Source organism: Sander lucioperca, chromosome 14, assembly GCF_008315115.2.
Source record: "Sander lucioperca isolate FBNREF2018 chromosome 14, SLUC_FBN_1.2, whole genome shotgun sequence".
Taxonomy (NCBI): domain Eukaryota; kingdom Metazoa; phylum Chordata; class Actinopteri; order Perciformes; family Percidae; genus Sander; species Sander lucioperca.
In genome coordinates, this window is record NC_050186.1 from 18,325,156 (window position 1) to 18,347,489 (window position 22,334).

Consider the following 22,334-nt stretch of genomic DNA (forward strand, 5'->3'; position numbering starts at 1 on the left):
AACGCCAGCGAGTACAACCTCTTACCTACATTTTTAACTTCTCTTTATCTGAGACATGTTAATTAACAGGAATAAAGTGTAATGTGAATGGTGAGCACTTATTACTTTGTGTGTTATAGGTCCATAGAACCATGCATTTCACACACACACACACACACACACACACACACACACACACACACACACACACACACACACACACACACACACACACACACACCTCCCCAAACAACTTCCTGGATGCAGTGCCAGGTCTTATTGTACGTCATAATTTCACACCTACCCCTCCTGAAAGGTGATATTTTTGTATAAAAGCAAGAACAAAAAGTCTCATGTCAGTTCCCCAGAAGAAAGTAGAAGTGGACCAGGTTATAGTGGGAGAACACATCCACCTGCTGTCTGTGCAACAGAATATTTTCAGTAACATTTCTGGTGCATCTCTGCCTCCTCTCGGCTCTCCACCATGAAGATGTTGGCTCTGGGATATTGCATACTGGCTCTGCTGGCACTGGCAATGGTAACTACCTATACACTTTTTGAATTGTTCTTCAAGAAAATATGCCAAACTACTTTACCATCCCTGTAGAGATAGTTTTTTTCTTTGCACTTTGCACATAACAAGATTTAACTAACAAATATAAATAAATAGGTGTCTTAAAAATTTTGGAAAAGTCAGAGGGGTTGAGTCAGCCCGTGACTTGTCTCATTGTCCTGAAAAGGTTAGATAAGTTTGTTTTCCATGTAATTTAATAGGTCTTGACAGCCATTAAATATGTATTATACTGCTGTAATTGTCATAGAGAAATGCTTATTGTTACTGCCACAAATTGTTTGATCATTAGGATTTTCAGAGAAACATGGTGCTGATGGAATACATTACAGGTTAGCAAAAGGACAGAAATGAATCTCTAATCCAGGGGTCTTCAACGTTTTTTAGGCCGAGGACCCCTTAGCTTGCCCTGTTGCTGAAATGTGCCATACAAATAAAGCTGCCTTGCCTTGCCCTAGTTGAAAGAGAGACAGAGAAGGGACCCCCTACTACTGAACATATATTGTATAAAATTAAGTTGCATGTTAAACCAGGTTGGATGGATGAAAATAAATGGATTAATATATTATTAATACATCACAACATATATGTGGAAGGCACAGTGACGCCTTAAACTGAACTGTATGGTTACCATAGTGGCTACCGTACCTATAGTATAGTAAGTTTATCTTCTTATGTGTAAATTAATTTCTTTTTTAATTCACAAAGAGGCCAATTTAAATTTGCTATAATATGCTGGATTCATATCATTGTATATTTTCATACATTTACATTTTTGAAAAAAGAAACTTTCAAAAAATATTTTTTTTAACATAATTTGGCAGCCCCTCTGCACTAACTCTGAGGACCCCCTAGGGGTCACGGACCCCCTGTTGAAGATCTCTGCTCTAATCCATTGCAATGGGAAAACAGAGCTAATGTATTATTATTCACTGGAATTTACAGGACAGGACAGCACTATAATTGAAAACCAGTAAAAAAAATAAAATAAGTAGTCTCTAACACAATGACTTGGGTAAATCATGTTCATTGATCGATGGTAACCACGGTAACAGAAATATTGTTGGCGTACACACTATAACTTTTGTTTCTTACACTGATTTAAATGACATTTACACTCTATTACCACTCAGGCTCAAGGGAACACTCCGTCTGCTGCTACCAATGGAACAACGACCACAAGTGGTATGACCACCCAAACGCCAGCGAGTACAACCACTTCCCTAACCACCACATCAACTGTTGCCCCAACAACCACTACAACTGTCATCCCAAGCATCACTACAAGTGATATGACCACCAAAACGCCAGCGACTACCACCATTTCCCAAAACACCACATCAACTGTTGCCCCAACAGCCACTACAACTGTCACCCCAAGCATCGCTACAAGTGGTATGACCACCCAAACGCCAGCGAGTACAACCACTTCCCTAACCACCACATCAACTGTTGCCCCAACAACCACTACAACTGTCACCCCAAGCATCGCTACAAGTGGTATGGCCACCAAAACGCCAACGACTACCACCATTTCCCTAAACACCACATCAACTGTTGCCCCAACAGCCACTACAACTGTCATCCCAAGCATCGCTACAAGTGGTATGACCACCAAAACGCCAGCGACTACCACCATTTCCCTAACCACCACATCAACTGTTGCCCCAACAACCACAACTGTCGGCCCAAACATTACTACAAGTGTCATGACCACCCCAACACCAACAACTGAAACCACTTCGCTAACCACCACTACCTCTATGTCTCAGACAACCACTACGACGCCTATCACCCCAATAATGACCACAATGACAACGTCAACCACCAAAACTACCACCATAGACAATGGAGGCTCAGAAGTCAAAGCTTCTCTGCTGTTTTCTGTTGCGACATTGTTGCTCTACACACTCTGCTGCTGAGCTGCAAAACTCGCCTAAAGGAATAAATGACTCTTGTTCTTCAATGTATCAATGATTCTGCATGTAAATGAAGGTTGAGTTAGACTGAACACAGGTCCAAAGAAGGTACTAAAGAATCAAGTAAAATCTACAGTATGTACAGTATGAATAAAATGTCCAGATTGTTCTTAAATTACTGTAACTGTGTATCCTAATGAACTTAAGGCATTTGTTAAATCAGCAGGTAACCAGAAACATGTAATGAAATGGAACCGAACACTATGTGGCATCAGGAATAACTTTTTATTAAGAAAGTAATGTGAGGACTGAGGCTGTGTGCGCTTTATGTTAGACAGTTAGTTAAGACTAAACTGTGATAGTTATCCTGTCTGTATACATACATGTATATGTATGTAGATAGAACATCAGGATGAATAGGAAGTATTTTGGCAGATACATAAAGTAATAAAAACAAATAACCAAACTGCACTAAAAAAATATCCAATATAAAATGTCTGTTCCATTTCATGTATTTGCATGTCATTAAAGTAAGTATAGGCACACTTAAATGAGATTTCATAAAACATGAAAAGTAGCAATAAACATAAAGTTTATTTTAGCATTATCATAGACTGATTCAGGGGAAAGAATAACAACTAAATGAATAAAAAATGCAGCTTCTCAAAATTTGTAGCTTTTGTTTAATCTTCAGACCGACAGATAGCCAGCAGAGCCTGTAGATGATCTCCTTTGAACTGTTTCTGTTGGTAAAAGATGTTCACATCAAAAAAATACTACTTTTCCCTTCCCAGAATATAAACATTATTTGCATTTCAAAAAAGAACTCTTCTGAATTTAATATTTAATTTGGAAAAAAACACATCATCAGCAGCAGCACACATACACTTCAAGGTGTTGTATTTAGTACAGTATTATGTGTGGGACCCACCTGTAGAGCAGTGTAGAGAGAAGTGCCTGTTAGTTTGAGGTAGGCAGCTCGGATACACAGCAGATCTTCTTCAGAGTGAGACACCATAATCCTCTGCATTATCTGTGTCTGAAAGAGTGAAATGTTTTCTGTGTGAACTATTACGTTTTCATACACGTTCACCTTCAATGGGACTGTTGGTTTAACCACTCATGTTTGTATATCTGTAGAATTAGCTTTTCTATGGTCTAGGGCTAGGAAAAAGGTTAAAATATATCTATATAGCACAAGTCATACATTAAAACACATATTGCATACAAGGCATTATGTGTATTAGAGACTTTAAAGATTGAGTCATTGAGTCTTTATCCTTATAGATCAGTCAGACACAGTATAGTTTGATAATCTTAACTATTTAAATAATAAGTCATCAGAATAAAAGAGGCAATTGATGATGAAAGGATCTTACTTTTGTGGTAGTTAGTCTCTTAGCGAGGTAGACGTCAGGGCTCTGAATGCACTGTACTGTCATAGACAGAGACATCAAGAAATATTACTAACTGACTAATCAACATGGTCAGTCAACACTCACACAGCATCTCAAACAATATTCACCTAAAACCTGCAAACCCAGTCGAAAGTCTCCTGTAAATTTTTTCTCCAGAGCCTGATCCACCATCTGTCCTTTCTCAAGCTCCAGTCCCATCAGCACTGTCAAAACCATACAAGGCCAGGGGAATGTACATATTCATATTTAAAACAGTGAATAATTTCAAACACAGAAACACATGTAGAAGAACTACTAGGCCATATGTTTGAAAAACATACCTTTGTTAAGATGGTCTGAGTCTCTAGAGGTCAGTATGTCAATCCACGGTCCTGGATCAGCTTTTTTCCCACTCAGTGACGTGGAGAGAGACTGGACAAAAACAGAACAAAACAGTCAGAAAGGGGTGAAATCTCACACGTCTGGCTTACAACAACTACACTCCATGCAAGGGCTGCAAGTGTATTATGCCAGTATAGGAACCATACATTCATAGGAGTGAGTGTGATTAGTGGTATGCCTGCTTTTAATACAGTGCCACCCCAAATGAGTGATGGTATGGCAGATTCATTTTAGAAGACAGATTTTCCTGTGCAAGAACGCCCCTTATTCCCAGGTTTACCACGGGTGTAATGAATATTGCTAGCCATTATACCATAATAGTGCACTGTCAAAATTTAGAACATTATGTCTGCTTTATCATAATGACCTAACTCTTCCCCCTCAGACGCACCAGTCTCACGTTATAGATGTGCAAAGTATTTTTCTGTTCTGCTTTCAGCTCGTAGGGAGTTGGGTTGGGAACCGGAGGGTCGCGGATTCAAGTCCCTGTACGAACCAAAGAACAGAAAAATACTTTGCACATCTATAACGTGAGACTGGTGCGTCTGAGGGGGAAGAGTTAGGTCATTATGATAACAGTGTGGACTGGTGGTTGGAGAGATGCCAGTTCACCTCCTGGGCACTGCCAAGGTGCTCTTGAGCAATGCACCAGACCCCACCAACCGCTCAGGGTGCCTGTCCAGCAGTTGCAGCCCACTCACTCTGACATCTCTCCATTTGTGCATGTATAGGACCTGAGCGTGTCTGTGTGTATTCCAGGCCTGTGTGTAGTGTGTTCTGACAGAGTGTCAATTATAATTTCCCCACTGGAAATCAATAAAAAGTATAAATTTAATTTAATTTAATTAAAATATAATACTGAAAGCTGCCCTTTATACCTACTTAGACCACAATGTTTGTGTATAAAAGTATCATGGAAAATAATACCTCAATATCTCTTTGGACCCCAGCAGCAACATCTTGTTTCTATTGGGAGAGAGGAGTGAGAAAACACTTCTTTTTTTTTTTTAATTTTAAGGTCGGTCATATCTAAATGTAATCATCCCACACATATCATGAAACGTGTTATTGTCTAGTGTTTAAGAAGAACCTGTTACAGAAATCCTATTTCTACATTCCTGCAGTGCTGAGATGTTGCCCCACTGCTATTTCATATCTAAGATAAATTGCTTCAATAATATGAAAGGTGGAGGACCAATGCCCGCTATTGAAGCTTCACTGACTGTCTCCCACAGTATTAAGGCCAATTGCTTTACTTTTAAGGTTAAAGGTGATCGTGAAGGTAAACAAATATTTATATTACATTCAACAAAGCCAAAACAAGCTTAGTAAAGTCTCCACTGGTTTCTCCTTTCAGTTCCTTCTCCAGGTCCGTCTTATACACTGAAAAGGGAGACAAACAACAATATGACAATTATCAGGACATAAAAAAAATTATGGATTAGAGGTTTAAATGTCCACAGCAATCAACTAAAGAATTTGGAGGAAAGACTAAGACATTCTGTGACTTACATTGTTTGTATGCAGCACTGATTTCTTGAAGCTGCTGTCCGGATCGCGTACACAGGATCTCCAGTAGTGTTTCTTCATCTGTGCCTATACCCTGCACACACACACACACACACACACACACACACACACACACACACACATACACATACTATATCTATATATATAGATATATATATGCTGGGATATATATATGCTGGGATATGACAGACAGGCAAGGAGAGATCACTACCACCCTCTAAAAAACCCACTCCACAAGCCCCCCTGAATATGTACTGTATACAAACACACAAACACTCACTCACCACCATGGCCTGTTGCAGGCGATAAGCCTCATACTCCAGAGGAGGCATCAGCAGCTCCAGCAGTAGAATCTCCAGATCTCCAGCCAGAGCTTTTTTCACACTAGCTGACAGGTCCTGCCACAAAGTCAGAATAAACACTGATGTTTTCTTATATCTTTTCTCTGTTGACTCTCAATGTACCAGATCAGACAAAAAACTCTGGTTTACTGATATATATGTCTCATAATGTATTAGTCTAACTAGTAACTAATGTTGTCAAATAAATGTAGTGGAGCAATGTAGTCAATAGGCAATATTGGCTTCCAAAATGTAATGCTATAATGTAGGTATAAAGTAGCATAATATGGAAATATGTCAAAACCTATATAGGTTTTCCCCTTTACCTCCCCCGTTTTCAGTCAGAGGGGTAAGCGCTGTAACCGTTCGGCTACCAAGACACTCCTAGCTTTATTATTTCTATTTTATTCTTGTTAAAATGTAATAGCCTATTCCCCTATTCAATAATATGGTATTGGCTCAAAAGAGTGTGTCTGATGACATCATCAATTTGAATAACAATATAAGTTTTGGTTTCTGTTCTTTGAACTTTCCAAAGACACTCATAGATATATGGTTACGCAATTAAAAAGAGATTCCTGGCTATTTGACCACAAAGTGTCTGTGAAAGTATTCAGATACTATCATCTCCTTCTGCTAAAGAAAATATTGCTAATACAAGGGAAATAAATTTTAAGAAAAAAATATTTCTTTTCTAAATATAGCTACCCATACAACCTATAAAAATGAACTGCTGCCAAGAAATAGTAAATATTTATGTACAACACTGTGACTACTGCTTATACTGCTCATACTACTCCCTCTCTAAACAAAGGTGTGTTCAAAACCTTCAAAACCAGTTTAAATAATGTTTGAACAGCAAACACTTGGGAGTTACAGATGAGCAAACACACATTTACAACATACAGAACTGTCGTTGCAACTCTACATTCTGTTGTATTGCATAGCAAGGATTCTTTTAGGAATATTTTACATTGGGGGGCTTGCTGTGGCTTTGAACTTTGAACATGTTATTCTCAATATCATGTTTTAGTTTCGAAATGTTTTTAGAGCCTTTTTGCATCTTGTAAATTGATACATTCAGTAAGAAGTCTGTCTGCTCTTTTTTTTTCTTACCTTTTGTGTTATTTCTTGAAAGGTCTTGGCGATCACTTGTCTCTGAGCATTGGTCCGGTTGGTTAGGATTCTCACCAGAGTCACTGCATCTGAGGTACACAATGTTATGATACAATATTTAATGATGGGGAGAGAAACGTGAAGAGGCGAAAGACAAGTTGGATTGTGTTGATCATTATCCAACATGGATGTTCAACAACACCGCTTTTTAAATAAAAAAAAAAAAAGTTTGAATCTACTTGCAGAAGTACCTTTCTTCTCCAGCGCTGTCTGGATCTCCATGACATCCCTGTCAGGGTGAAAATTGGAGAAGGGTCGCACCGTTCCAAGGGTACCCCAACACATCTCCTATATGAAAAATAGGGAAACAAAAACAGAGAGAAACAAAAATGTAGACAAACAACAACAAAAAATACTGCAAAGACGGAAGAAAGGAAGATTGGGCATACATCCTGACATTGGATTAGGAATATATAAATATATAAAAATATGATAAGTGAGTGACAGGGAACAAGTGGAATGTGTAACAAGATAAGCAAGATGAGTGATGAAGGTGAAAAAAAATGAAGGTGGATACGAAGAAGATCAAAGACACACGTCAGTTTGAAGAAAGTCAAATATTCTATACTTTGCTTTGACTAGTGGGGTTTGGGGTTTAGTTTGCCAGCATAAGTACTGAACTATTCTATGACAGGAAACACATACAGTAGTGTCCAGCTAATACTTAAACATGAAATTAGTTAGGAGTTGAGTTTATGAATTCATAACTAGTCTTTTTTTATTACATTAAAATTGAACTGGAAACATGAGTTCACATTGCAGCATTCCAGCATGCCTAGAGGCCCCACATACATTATGACTTTTGTACATGACATAACGCAGATAATCAGAGAACACAAGACAGCAGATCACATTATGTACAAATAAGTAAACAGAGTCATAATGCAATGGCAGAGGGAAGACAGGGCAAGAACAAGTCTACTTACATGAGATTTGAAGTACTCGGGGTCCATGGCTTTGTTTCAACTGTAAGAAATAATGTGAGGAAGAGATAAATCATTCATACACATGCAGAAATATGCAGTTAATGACATTTATAACACACAGCACATGGACACAGTATACAAATAATATTACATTCAATGTGGTGTTGTGAATAGTAGGAAAGAGAACATTTAAGTTAACCTTAAATTTTTGTTCAATGAATCACTTGATGGCACTGTATTCTGACTCGTCCTTATCGCAACAAAACAGTTATATTGCTTTAAGCGTCATCTATAAGGGACTAAGACAGCCAACATGCCAAAACAAACACCTGCAGAATAACACAAGTACATTTACTTTAAAAAATCTTTGAAGAATGCCCTTTTTCCTACCTGTAACAAAATGCTGTAGCAGCTCTAGGAATGTGTGGAGGTAATGGAGCTTTTTACAACCTCCTCTAATCAGCCCTGAATCTCAGTCCCACCCTTACTGTGCCACACCTGCTGCAGTTCACCCACCTGACTGTCAATCAAACAGCTGACCAATCGGTGCTCAGTACCATCACAGCTTTGACAACACCACTGGTCTGTAGAATTACCATGACAACCCACTTGTAAAATACTGACATTCTTTGCAGTGGAGGAATCCAGACAGTCAGGTTTGTTTACAGGTGGCCTAGTTGCGAAATGATCATACGCTGTAGATTCTGTGGCTGATTTGGATGAAAAATGTTAGGAATTATTGTTATGTAAGGCTGCAAAATGTATTCCCTTTTATTGTAAAATTGTTTAGTGTTGAAGTGTTCAAGTTACTCCTTTGTAATTCAGCTTGTCTCAAAGATGCCGCAGATGTCTGATAAACAAACCCACCGTGCAACATGCCAGCCATCTTTGTAAGTAAGTGAGGGGCAAAGTCTGGTTTCAGAGTAAAACAGATCTTCATAAGACTGGTGTGCTCATGTATAACCTGATTGTCTATTGGCTCCAAAACCAAATTGTGTCACAAGAGATAACAAAAGGGCTTTTCAGTACCTGCATTTGTGGCTGATTGTGATAACAATCTGATACTCCAAGACGCTTATCCGCCCTATTCCGTCAGTCTAGAGAAGAACAGAGAGAGAGAGCGAGAGAGAGTATATGACAAAGACATACATATCACATTCACTTTCAAAATCAGTAGGCTCAAATTACAAGTCATATAAGTTATTGGGTCTCACAGAAAAAAACACCATTTGCTCATAAAGTAATTTCTAACAGAAAGAGCTACATGAGCATGATGAAACCATTGAACAAATGTATTCTTCCTATAGTTTGAATCTCTCCAATCGTCTGTCTACCTGCTGTTCACCTGCAGAGCACAAAGAAATATGAGACCTGTGTTGTTATTACAAACACAGCTGATCAACAGCAAGCTCTTTTGCCTTTTGCTAAAATAACCAAAGTTTTGCTATCCTCAACATCCATTTCAAAAGAAACACAATTAAAAAAAAAAAAAAAAGGCTAGAGTAACTTATCTCCATGGCCTAGGAAAGTTCTTTAATTATCTGTGAATATGAGCTACTCTCACACAAAGCCAGAAACCAGAGAAGTTTGTCTCAAACTTGTGACGTCATCAAGTATAAAGCCTGGAGCTGATCCGATGAATAGGAGACTGATTTTGTTTTATTTTTATACCCAAAATGAGCTTCATTCTATTGGATCGTTGTCATTTGTGAAACAGAAAATGTACCCATATACTCAGAACATTCCCCCGGGTGTTCTCATTGTCATCTATAACATCTTTCCCAATTGATTGTCTATGGAGCAGTACACTTTATACTTGATGGCATCACAAATTTGAGTTTGAGCACTCTATAGTTTTTATATTTGGGAAAGAGTAGTTCATGTTTACTAATATTTCTGGACTGTCTTAGACCATAGGAATAACTTGAAAATGGTGAAGTTCCACTTTAAGAATAAACATCAGTTTCAAGTGTCATGTGAGAGGTAAAAGCAGTTGAAACGGTATTAAAGTGTAAGTTAATGACACAGTTGAATTATTAGAATTAGTATTTTCTTATTATTCAGTTATTAGTTCATTAGTATGTTTCCTCTTTTGGTCATTAATTAATTAATGGTTGGAAATATTTGAAATGCTGCATATCTCAATATGAGACATATACACACAAATATTTGAGTACTGTACCATTAGTGGTTGTTTTGGTCCATTTTGTACCGGGTGTCCTTCTTGTTGGCTTTCAGATTTCAGAAAGCCATTACCTACAGAAATACAATTCTGACACACCCTGAGTTCAAACAGGCAGGGAACTGAATAGATGAAGTTTGAATGGATGAATGCAGGAATGGGAGGTATGAATGAAAGAAAGCCTGGGTAAACAATTGAAAAAAATGAACAAAATGGTCCATTAAAGTGGAGGAAAAGACCCAAGTAGTCTACTGCTCCTCAGACATATACATAACATTTCTTGAACAGTTCTGAGAGAAAACATCAGGGCTGATCAGTGCTGTATAAAAAGATAGAAAAAAAGAGCTGAACAACAATGTGACCCCTTCGATTATTATTATTATTAAACATTTTTAAACCTGCAGAGCACATGAAATATGAGACCTGTGTAGTTAGTACAAAAAGACTGGTCTATGGCACGTTATTCTGCCTCTCAGTATTTACGGTTATGCTTTACATCATTTAAAAAAAAGGAACGTGCTTCAATGTAATTAAAAATACAAAGAAATCAGGATAAATGTTTGTAGTAAGTGTGTTCTTAGTCAGTGGATTTAGTGTTTTTTTTTAAACTGTGGAAACTGTGTATTTTTGTAACAGGATGTATTTACACATTGTGTTACAAAAATGTTATTCATGATTCTTTCGAAATCAATTAGTCAGCTTTGTTTTATTTTACAATGTTTATTTTGTATTCAATATTTCAAAACCACTCCCTCTTGCATCACATCTGACATCACATATTTAGTATCAAATATTAACATACAGCTGATGCAGATATTTTCATTTTAACAAAAATACAATAAGAAACATGATAACTAGACACACACAACCCATTTCATTGCACTGCGCAATGTGATATACTGCATACACATGTGCAACATTTCCCACAAAACAAACATTGATACATGCAGTACATAAAAAAAAATACCTTAAAAAAGCATTGCATACGTTTCTTGCACACTATGCATTTGTTTGGCTTCAATTGCCCACCATCTGTATGAAGCACTGGTAGCCACATGAAAACAAATATATTAAAGCATCAACTACAGGTTCTTCTACAGTCAAAATAGAGATTCTAGTTTGAATACTCACATTCACACTCACACACACAATTACTCACAAGTGAAATCATCCGATAAAAGTCAAAGTCAACTGCATTCTCATTCTCCCAATGTTCATACTAGTTAAAAGGATTTAGGGAGAATTTGAAACAAATATACATACACACATATATATATATATATATATATATATATATAGTGACAGAGGTTCCATGCACTGCTGAGGAAAGCTTAACAGAAGAGAACATGAGAAATATGAGTTTTGTATAGTAGGTTAGAGCAGCTCTATCTCCCACTGTTGGCTTGGCCTCTCCTCATCCTCCGGCATAATCACCACATGGTCCTTGTCGTAAGTTTTACCACCTGAGGAAAAGGCAAATAATCATGTTAACAAAAAGTTCAAGTTATCATGTTATGCTATAATGATCATCTAGAAAAAGTAAAAACTGGTTTTGTAGTGGTGGAATGTTACTAAGCACATTCACTCAAGTACTATTTGACAGTTATAGTTACTGGTTACTTTGCACTATCTGAGGAAATACATACATATCTATCTATGTATCTATGTATGTATCCATCCATCCATCCATCCATCTATCAGCTTAATTGCCCTTATTTTGAAGAGGGAACTTAAATTACTCTTACAACTTCAATTTTAGCATATCCAAAGAAGCACAGTCTTATAAATGCTATACCGAATAATTTCTCATACCTTTGACATCCAGGACGCAGCCAGGGAAAGTAAGGCTGGTGATGAGGCCTCTCATCTGAGCTGTCCAGGTTTGTGTAGGCTGCCGGGTCTCCGCCCACAAAACCACCTTGGCTGCCGGCTCTATGTTGCCCATCACCTGAAGGCTCATGGTCGGGGACAACTACAGCACACACACATACAGTACATAATTAGACCACGCTCACCATGCTCAGTGTTAACAAGGTCAGATGACAGGTTCAGGTTTTGGTTTGCAAGATGCAGCCAACTATTTTAACATTTCAATCATGCATTACCTTGCTTTTGATGAATCCGTCCTGATAGAACCAGATGTCACTCATGGGCTCCGCTTCTGGTGTCACCACCACTCGTCCTGATTTCATCTCCTCCACGCCCCCCTGGACGGACAAGAAGTGACCCCTCTCTTTGTTCTTGATGCGCAAATAGCGGCGCTTCTGCAGAAGGCAAAATATATGTATTGTCATTAGAGAGTCACAGATCAGTGGAATTTGGGCTGTTTTGACCCTACACGAACATATCCCATTATTAAATATCAAAGAAATAACATGAGATTGGTTTTAAATTTGGCTTTAAAGTAGTTTACATAATGTTATCCCCTTTAAGGAGGGAGTATTATGGGAAACAGGCCTTGTCTAGCAATGGTGTCAATTTTGCTGTTAGAGATGGTAATTAAACGTTACTCCTTCACACACTTTTATGCGGAGAAATAACACTCATTTGCAACTGCCTACAGTACAAACCAACCAAAAGCTAGCACTTAGTTGAATGAACAAATCATTACATTTATTATCCAAATCTTCTCATTTAGGGTCTAAATTGTGTTTTTCTACTTCTAGATATGGACTTGTGTTAAGTTAACAAGCCACTAATTTTGTCAAGGTAGGGTTTGGGACCAGTGCTGCCAGCAAATCATAGTAGTTTAGGCTTATTTATTTGTTCTTTATCCAAAAGTAGGAAAAAATTATCTAGAACTCTTGTTAATGTTAAAACCTAATATCAGTCTAAAGTGACAGGAAGAATGCACTCTTCAACTAACGCACTACACACTGCATTTCACATTGTGTCAGGAAATGCACGCTTTTAAACGTGTGCTTTATGACTTTATGACTTTATGACTGTTAAAAATAGGTTGCATAGATGATTTATTAACAAACCTGTCTGACTGGGAACATTGAGCCAATAGTCTGTATTGAGCTAAACTTCGGCCAGTTGGTGATTTCAATTGGTTCCAGTAGGAATTGGCGCCCCCTGTAGTTGCTGTGTTCACATATCACCCAACTGCAAAGGAAGACAGACTAAATTAGACAAGGTGGTGCCTAACTATAACATGGCATACACAGGGACCCAAAACACTAATTTTAGTTTTGTTTCATTTTCCACTGTAACAGCTGATTATCAATTATCTATCAACAATGTCCACTCCATGTGGTTTATTTTAACTAGCTTACACTGTCATATAAAAAGATGAGATGCTGCCGCTCACAACAAAAACCAGAAAGCTAGTGGCTGGTTAGCTCAGTGGGTAGAGCAGGCGCACATATGTAGAGGTTTAATCCTCAACACAGAAGGTCCAGGGTTCGAATCCAATCTGTGACAATTTTCCTGCATGTGTCGTCCCCCCCCCCCCCAACTTTTATATCTCAGCTTTCCTATCTAATAAAGGCAGAAATGACCCCAAAAAAAACCCAGAAAGCTACTTTATGACGTGTGTCAATGCAAACACACAAACTGAACATGAGCAAACAGTCTCCCCAAACACATGCAGACGCAGCGAGACAAACACAAACCAGCCACGGTTGACTCTGACAGACAGAATGTGGTTGTTGAAGCCCTCTTCAACCATGCTGAAGATCTCTGTGTCCATGGTGATCTCTCTGCCCTCCAGACACTCGAGTCCAAACAGAGAGATGGAAGGAACTGAGAATGTCTAGACGGGGAGAGATGGAGGGTCAGAGCAAAACAGAAGAAAAGAATACAGAGCTTTTTTTTTTTATATGAAAGCTTTCTCACCATTGGCACGACCTTGGCAGAACGGACGACGCAGTTAGGTGGACATCCCATGCTGGTTAAATTGGGATAGTCTCCTTCAGATAAGACATACAAGTTCCCAGAGTACTGTTCATTCTCGTAGAGCACCCAGCTGAAACACAGAAATGAATTGTTTTTATTGATTCTCTATCAGAGATAATATATTAGCTTTGTAATTCTCCCCAATCTCATAACTACATTTACTACTGCACCATCATGCATATTTTGCTGTTCACCCTTGCATTAGCAGTCTTTCTACACATTATTCTTTACTTTCTTTTCACAGACTTCCCCCCCCCCTTGTTTCCTTTCTCCTTGAATCATTGTTAATGCTTTGGTACTGGCTCCTCACCTTCCCCCTGACACTCGACAGGACTTGGTCACTAATTTTTCTGCCATGGCCTCCTGGTTGCGATCGAAGATGTTACACTCGCCCTGGAAGTCTGGCTCAGTGTACAGTATTAGCTGACAGGCAGAGATAGAGGGGGGAAAAGGAAAGTGAGCGATCAGATTAACACATTTCTAGCCTAAAGCTTTTTATTCTTCTAATTATTTTTGCCTTTTAAGCACTGAATACAAAAGTGCTTCTACTGCAATGTTGCTCTGCCCCTGTGAAGGAATTATTTGGTTACACTTTACTTGAAGGTATCTACATAAGAGTGACATGACACTGTCATGAACGGGTCATAAACATTATAAACAAGTCATAAACGTTTATGACATAACACTTCTTTTACTAAGTCAATCGGTTTTTGTCATGACAAGTTATGGTTAGGGTTCATGTGTTCATGACAGTGTCATGTCACTCTTATGTAGATACCTTCAAGTAAAGTGTTACCAATTATTTATCTTATTTAGATATTGTAGGTCATAGCTGTCATAGGTCAGGTATTGGTGACTAGTCTTTTGATCCTCTGATAACTCAGTATTACTATTAGATATTTCATTTGCAACATTTAAATAAAAAAGGATGAATATTGGAGTGTCTTCGGCTAAGGTAAATCTACCCCTGTGCTTTGAAGCGCATCAGTTTCATGGATGTTCTGGGCCAATATAATGGGTTTTTGCCTGCATGGAACAAAGTGCAGATGTAGCACATGAACCAGCTTGTGCCAAAAAAAAAAGCTTTGCACCATTGCGTGCTGTGACAGACACCAGGCAGAGCAAAGAAATGGATAACTGAAGGAATGTGATTGCGGCTGTATGATCTGTTTTTAAATTTTAAAAAAAACTCCACCTGCAGCCCTGTCGGCATAAGAGATGTGTGTGCATCTGTTCGAAAAAACCCTGCTTACTCTATTTTTCTCTCTAACTGGAAACTCCAAAAGTGTTGAAGAGCTGAACATCGATGTGTGAAATTTTCCATGAACTTAGCAGCAAAGCAAAATATCCTGTCTAAGAGTGACATAAAACTGAAGATGCAAATCAATATTAGCTACGAGACTGAAATGCATTAAAAAAAAAAAAGATAACTGAGAAAGTCAAATACCTGATTCCTGGTGCTTGAGCTGTCACTTGGAGCCTAAAAGTCAACACAACAGAAATGTAAGCAACATCAGAGCACTGATCAAATCAATATTTTGAAGCCTTCCCAGTGGTTCTCACCAGTAGGATGGGCTGCGCTGAGCAGATGCGAGTGTCCTGAGAACCCCAGTCAGCACAGTTATTATAGAAACCTTTCTCTAAGATGTACTGGTTACCAGAGAAGTCCACATGGGAGTAGACTATCCATCTGTAAGGAGGAAGAGGATCAATTAGCTAGTTATTGTAATACATTCCCACCTCACTGGGTGATGAAGTACAGTAAATATACTGTATAGTCTATCAACTTACGCCCCACTGACTACATGGATGGAGCGCGTGGAGGTTTTGTACTCAAACAGCTCAACGTCAGGAATGGCCTCCGTCACCTCGAAGGTGTTCTCCGCCTCCACACCCTCCCGGTCTTCTTCTGGCTGTTCAAACATTACCATCAAGGGGTCTGCCAGGTCCTGCAGAAGAGCAAGAAATTCGGTTAACTCACCTAATTCACACTTGTGTGGATAAAAAGCAGTCTGGGCTGAAATAAGATTCTGTTTCAGGTAACTGTCATATTTTGACAATGACAATTATCTGAGAGACAAGACAACATGTTTTGTTTAAATGTCAGAATGTAAGCATAGTGAAAACTAGCAAACAGTACTTGCCAATTTAAACTGCCCCTGTACAGTACAGTATTTTTAACATAATTGTATTATTACATACAGTACTGCTAATCTATACATAAATCAGGTCAATCATCCTTTTTGAAGAACGTTCAAGTAATTTATGTAGCAGGTCATTCCTGCTGGTTGCCTTAGTCTTTATTACTCTTTTATTTACTCTTTTCTTATTGTTTGTAAACCATACCATGTTAACATGGAACGTGTGGCACTTAGTGTCAGGACTACAATGGCCATTTATCAGAGTGCAAAGTCACCTTTTAGATTAGAGACTTGAATGATGTATGAGATAAAATGAAGTCAATACAGCAACAAAAGTAAAATAACACAGAGTGCAGCACATAAACACAGAAAAAGAACAAAAGATTTAGCACAATTTGCATGTAGGCAAAACGTATACGGTTACTACAAAAATCTGGAAAATATGTTAAAATATTGTTTCATCAACTGCAGGACTTACAACAATAATGTCATTGTTGATTTAGTCAAGGTTGCACTGTTTCTAATTCAACCTTTACTAAACAATCTGACCAGACTTTTAATGTTTAATCTGCAGTTTGCATCCAATTAGGGCCACCCGTTACGTTTTTGTTTAGATTAAAACATTTGAATTACTACTTATAATAAATAACTAACTGCTGTGAAATATTCCTTGCAACTTACTGCTCGTATCACCCGAACAGAGCGCAGCTCAGCATCACAGCCTCCCCACACCCTCCAGTCATGGTACTCTCCCTCCTCCAGCAGGTACTGGTGGCCTCGGAAACCCTCCTTCTCGTAGCCCACCCAGCTGCAGCAACAGAGAGATTATTTGGAGCTATTTGATATTGGCTTTCAGCCCTTATGTATTACCCTTCACCTGAATTGTGCAGCAGTAGTACTTAATCATTAATGACCACCAAGATGTCTTTGCAAGCTTCAGTGAATACAAACGTTGCAAAGCAGCACTCACATTCCTCCAAGCACTTTTAGGGAGCCAACTTTGTACATAAAGGCCGTCTGCTGCCGGTCTGTTCTGGTCATGAAGTCTCTCATGTTTGTAGTTATGGTCCTCGATTTCCCGGTAAAGTATGGCTTGTCGTAGATCACCATCTTGAGTCAGAGAGTGTCATTTACAATCAGGGCACACTGATAACTTCTTCAGTGTCGGTAATCATACTGTAGGTGTCATTCATTCTGCTGTCGAATAAGCAATTCCAAAAGTCTCAAGTATTACTTTGATTTAGCAGCAATTTATTAGCAGTACTTGTGCTTTCTTACCTGTGGTTCACTCATATTTTCCACTCTTGGTTCCCCCTATGATGAAAAAAATAAATTAACTTACTGTGAACAATCAGGGGATATACCTTTATACGGAAATATACAGAATCAGTAAAGAACAGAAATTGTAAATACTTTATAACAGTGCCACTTACTACTTTGAGTGGATGTAGTGATCCCACATAGGGCTGTTCCACTCCCCAGGCCGCAGGGTTGGAGTACCCCCCTACCTCCAGGACACGTGGTACACCCTGGAAGAAGGGATGCGCGTACACGAGCCATCTGAGCAGGAGAAAAGATGGAAAACAATAAAAGCAACATTCGTTTGATTTTCAAATGAGATTAAGTGAAGCACTAATGGCACACTATTGAACCACATTATTATGTAATTTCAATACAATCACACATGTTCTGATAACTCATAATTCAGAACTCACAGCCCAGCATTAATGATGATAGAGTTAGCCCTGATGGGGAAGCCAAAAATCCTGGCATCCTCAGACGTATCTCTGAAGATGATCTTCTTCCCTTCAGCGTTCTCCTCTGGGAAAAGACTGATTTCTGGGACGCTGTAGTCCTGAAGCAGGACAGAGAGCATCCATTAATGTCACGCAATGCAGAAAATAACAGGTTGTAATGCTTCAGTCTTGAGGGGACTGAACAAACATATAAGATAATATAAAATAAGATAAGATAAGATAGACTTTATTGATCCCACAATGGGGAAATTCACTCGTCACAGCAGCGAAATGCAACATGTACATACAACAAATACCAAAAGATAATATATTATTATTATTATTATTATTATTATTATGCAGTGGTTGCCTCAGTGGGAACTATACTGAGTTACAGATCCAAATCATAATCCAAATGTGAACAAAAGGATTGTTTTACCAGCAAAACACAGCTCGACACAGATTAAACGTCATACTGATTGACAGGTTCTTTAATATGCAGAATCATATTCGACAACTAAGAAATTAAAGCACAACTAGAACCAGATTTTTGATACAGAATGAATGAAGATGATCACTCCTTAAAATATTTGACACTTCATACACTTTTAGAAGTTAGAGCAACAGGTGCTCGTTCCTATCTCTGACACTAGATGGTGCTCCTGAGTTAAAGAGCACATTACACAGTACAAAATATCTGTCTATTCAGCCTTTTTGCATCAGATAACAATGTTAAAGCGATAATACTTACATGTACAAAAAAGGGGTTTCTACTGTACTTTATCATAACTGATCATATCAGATTTGAATGGAGGGTGTGTGACAACAATTTTGGCAACAAGCAAAAACAACCGAGTGAACTTACCCTGACAGCTCTTCGAACAGACCCAATGATGAACCTTCTGGCTGGCTTGTTCTCTGTCTGCACATCACTTGTTTCTCCACTCTGTTCTCCGTTCTGCTCTTCACCATCTTTCTGTCCGTTCTGCAGCTGCTCTTCTGGAGGGTTGAAGGGGTAGGTGAGCTCTATGTCTCCCTCATCTAGAGCGATCTTCTCCCCTTTGAAGTTAGGCTTCTCATACAGCACCCATCTAGGGGGAAAAAAGGGCACGAGGTTACAATCTCTAATGTATGATCTGGGCTGCAGTTCTGCTGGGCATGTGTTTGTATAAAATTAGGGATGTCATTGTTTGATGTTTTTTCACACAGTTGCTGCTGTGCTACTAGATCAAGGAGATGAGATGATTATAATTAATTAGTTAAAGATGCAGTAGGTAAGACTTATAAAACTGAAACTGACCGTATGTTCCAGTAGAACTACAGCATTGCAGCATTAGCTGTGGTTTGGGCAGTGGTGCAGTGTGTGATGCATGAGATGACAGTATAATTATTTCTTTGAAAGAAGCCAAGATAGTGTTCACCTGCTGGCAGTAGTACAAGTCAGAGCAGTACTGTCAGTGTTACTGCAGGTTCAAAATGTTGGCTGTGTTTGATAAAACATTCCACATCTGAGGCAAGCGTGTGTTTAAGCTTGTGTGTGGGTGTGTTAACTATTGAAGACATTTGCATTTCCACAGAACATCAATAGCTGTTTTGCTTTGACGCCACATCAGTGCCTCCGGAGAGAGGGGTTTATTTTGTTACACCCCTTATATTTCAAGAAAAACAAGGTTTCTCAGGAAGTCTCAGGTTTAATTGAGTGCCAAGAATGTGGTAGTGGCATGAGGAAAGCGCATGTTTGTTTACTGCTATAATTCGCAAAAGCTATACTAGGCAAAACAATCTGCTGAAAGTGACAAACAGGAAAACATTTCTAAAATTGAGCCTGTTTGCATGAGTTGGTGCATGGTGATTGCTAATGGTAATGTAGCTAGTGGTATTTGTTTTTGGCCTAGGTTTTGGTTGTAGAGCATATGTGTACCAATTCCATGATACATACTAATTCTAAGCAGCTGGCAAAGTGACTAAATAAAGTATACTCAAAACAGTCGGTGTACTATACTGTACTACAAAATGTACGTTTGAGTGTGCTGTTGATGTACACAAAAACACAGATGTCCTGTACAAAAGGGGCCAAAGTTGTCTCCACCTGCTGAGGAGACTGAGGCTCTTTGGTGTGGGCAGGATTCTGTTAAAATCCTTCTATGACACTGTCATTGCGTCTGCAATTTTTCTATGCAGTAGACTGCTAGGGAGCCGATAGTCTTGCATTGCCAGACCTATCTCCACAGCGCTGCGGAGGAAGAGGGAGCCGGGAAAACAGAGAGGAATAGAAAACGACTCAACAAACTGGTTAAGAGGGCTAGCTCTGTACTGGTCTGCCCGCTGAACACCACAGAGGAGATGGGGTAGAGGAGGATGTTAGCCAAGCTGGCGTCAATCATTGGCAACACCTCTCCGCCCTGCATGAGATGGTGTGTTACCTGAGCAGTAACATAATGTAGCACTGCTAGCTGTTCTGCAAAATGGGACAACACTTATATAATTAAATATTCTGCAATATGTATAGTTATTTATGTATTACTCTGTGTCACCTCCTACTGTGACCTGTGCATTATGACATGTCTTATTCATCTGTATATCTATATATATTCTTACTCATCTGTATATAAAAGAGGTGTTTATAGTGTTAATATTACTATTATTTTTTATTTTTATTTTTATATTCCTATTATATTTTCGTTTAGGTATTTTGGTATTTTATTTCTATTTTATGTGTTAAGGGACAATTTGGGGTAGCCACTCACCCTCCTCTGATGACCCTGATGGAGATGGTCTCCTGAAGCTCCCAGGGCGTGGCATCGATGACATCACTGCGCACCTCGATCCTCTGGCCACACATCCCTGGCTGGTCAAAGATATACATCTAGAGACAACGTAGACAGATGTAAGAATAGATCATAATGGGGATTCACTACTGTACGTTGCTCATTTCAGCAGCGTAGACTTTTGGCAACACAGGTGTGAATGACTTTTACATTTTCATTTAATCGGGACGGTGAAAATCATAAAATGGCAGACCAGACATAATACAGTAATGACAAAGAATTACTGCAGGTAAGAGATCAACCTGTGCTGTGAAATTTTGCACAAATAATAAAATATGAAAAGAAATGTATCTTCCTTTAGGAATTTGATGACAGTAACTTCTTACATAACCTGTTCTCTGCTGTACTGATGTGTTTCGTTTATTCAGGTCTATGGCCCTGGAGCATGGAAAAGAACCAATGTACCCTGATCCTAAATGTCAGCTCCACCTTTACCATTCAGGATTGTTAATGGACAATCTGCAGCTGCATGCAGAAGCAGGCCTGACATTTAAAAGTTAATAACGTTGTGTCCTGGAATAGGTGTGTAGTTTAATGGCAACAATCAGAGCCTAAAATACCAAAAGATGTTTTGGTTATCTGTTGAAGAACAAAGAGTTTAACCACTAACCAGTCTGCTACTTCCATTGAAAAAAGGTTATGAAAGTTATGGGAGGACACGTGTTATCCGAAATTCTGTGAATGAATGTGTAACAGCATAATGCCACACCACATGGACGCCCTCACACTGAGATTTACATACAGTAAAAGCTTTTGCAACAAAGAGCTGTTTTTGCAGTTTGCCTATATCAAGCTACTCTACAAATACATTTGTTATATGCAGACACAGTATAAACAGTAGTGGCTAGAAACCGCCTTTAATAATCTAGCCGCTAGAATATTCTTCTTCTGCAAAACAATATACGCTAGCATATGCGTATATTGTTATGCAGAAGAATAATATATCATACCTTTTTTGTAATTTTTTAGAAATCAAGAACATCTGTCTTCATTTTCTCTTGCTGCAAATACATTGTATGTATTTTTTTCCTAAAAATAAATCTGTAATAAGAGATTTGATTAATAAGCATTTTTGTTTGATTATATTGACACAACCTGATTCCATGGCCTTGTACTGTACCAGTGTAGCTAAGCTAAACAGATCTCTATCTGTTAACCTATGTTTGAGTAGTTTAGTCATTTTAAGTCATAAACCATAGTATTGGGGATCATGGTTATCTGTACCAAATTGATGATAATGGCAATCTTTGTATTTAGACACTTTATTCTCTATTGTCTCCTTTCTATTCTTCAGATGCCCAAATGA

At 38.6% G+C, this 22,334-nt stretch overlaps 3 protein-coding genes across 7 annotated transcripts in view; 1 reads left to right on the forward strand and 2 right to left on the reverse strand.

Annotated features, from left to right (window-relative positions):
- Positions 1 to 162: 162 nt before the first annotated feature.
- Positions 163 to 2,516, forward strand: LOC116047235 (cell wall protein DAN4-like). Its single transcript, XM_031295885.2, has 2 exons — positions 163 to 517; positions 1,684 to 2,516. The coding sequence occupies exons 1-2, from the start codon at positions 464 to 466 to the stop codon at positions 2,470 to 2,472; spliced, it is 843 nt and encodes a 280-aa protein (XP_031151745.1). The 5' UTR covers positions 163 to 463; the 3' UTR covers positions 2,473 to 2,516.
- Positions 2,517 to 2,735: 219 nt separating this feature from the next.
- On the reverse strand, positions 2,736 to 9,291 carry zgc:101785 (uncharacterized protein LOC450032 homolog). Of its 4 annotated transcripts, none has more exons than XM_035991717.1 (14): positions 9,271 to 9,291; positions 8,242 to 8,281; positions 8,041 to 8,090; positions 7,507 to 7,603; positions 7,256 to 7,344; positions 6,083 to 6,196; positions 5,781 to 5,871; positions 5,572 to 5,651; positions 5,196 to 5,234; positions 4,208 to 4,298; positions 3,995 to 4,090; positions 3,849 to 3,904; positions 3,401 to 3,508; positions 2,736 to 3,212 (listed from the first exon to the last, which is right to left on the reverse strand). In XM_035991717.1, the coding sequence occupies exons 1-14, from the start codon at positions 9,274 to 9,276 to the stop codon at positions 3,153 to 3,155; spliced, it is 1,017 nt and encodes a 338-aa protein (XP_035847610.1). In that variant the 5' UTR covers positions 9,277 to 9,291; the 3' UTR covers positions 2,736 to 3,152. The 4 variants fall into 4 exon arrangements, with proteins under 4 accessions (XP_035847610.1, XP_031151743.1, XP_035847611.1 ...); XM_031295883.2 differs by lacking the exon at positions 9,271 to 9,291 and adding an exon at positions 8,632 to 8,693; XM_035991718.1 differs by lacking the exon at positions 8,041 to 8,090 and having other exon boundaries at positions 9,271 to 9,290.
- Positions 9,292 to 11,127: 1,836 nt separating this feature from the next.
- Positions 11,128 to 22,334, reverse strand: part of crybg2 (crystallin beta-gamma domain containing 2) — a 48,586-nt gene continuing 37,379 nt past the window's right edge. For both annotated transcript variants that reach the window (XM_035991564.1, XM_031295882.2), the window contains 17 exons: positions 20,948 to 21,066; positions 19,066 to 19,291; positions 18,180 to 18,319; positions 17,898 to 18,024; positions 17,743 to 17,778; positions 17,435 to 17,574; positions 17,146 to 17,272; positions 16,115 to 16,272; positions 15,887 to 16,013; positions 15,771 to 15,803; positions 14,634 to 14,746; positions 14,264 to 14,393; positions 14,041 to 14,180; positions 13,408 to 13,531; positions 12,529 to 12,687; positions 12,236 to 12,395; positions 11,128 to 11,886 (listed from right to left, as the gene is read on the reverse strand). In XM_035991564.1, the coding sequence (XP_035847457.1) occupies positions 11,798 to 11,886; positions 12,236 to 12,395; positions 12,529 to 12,687; positions 13,408 to 13,531; positions 14,041 to 14,180; positions 14,264 to 14,393; positions 14,634 to 14,746; positions 15,771 to 15,803; positions 15,887 to 16,013; positions 16,115 to 16,272; positions 17,146 to 17,272; positions 17,435 to 17,574; positions 17,743 to 17,778; positions 17,898 to 18,024; positions 18,180 to 18,319; positions 19,066 to 19,291; positions 20,948 to 21,066 (2,148 nt within the window). In that variant the 3' untranslated portion in view covers positions 11,128 to 11,797. The remainder of the gene's footprint in view (positions 11,887 to 12,235; positions 12,396 to 12,528; positions 12,688 to 13,407; positions 13,532 to 14,040; positions 14,181 to 14,263; positions 14,394 to 14,633; positions 14,747 to 15,770; positions 15,804 to 15,886; positions 16,014 to 16,114; positions 16,273 to 17,145; positions 17,273 to 17,434; positions 17,575 to 17,742; positions 17,779 to 17,897; positions 18,025 to 18,179; positions 18,320 to 19,065; positions 19,292 to 20,947; positions 21,067 to 22,334) is intronic.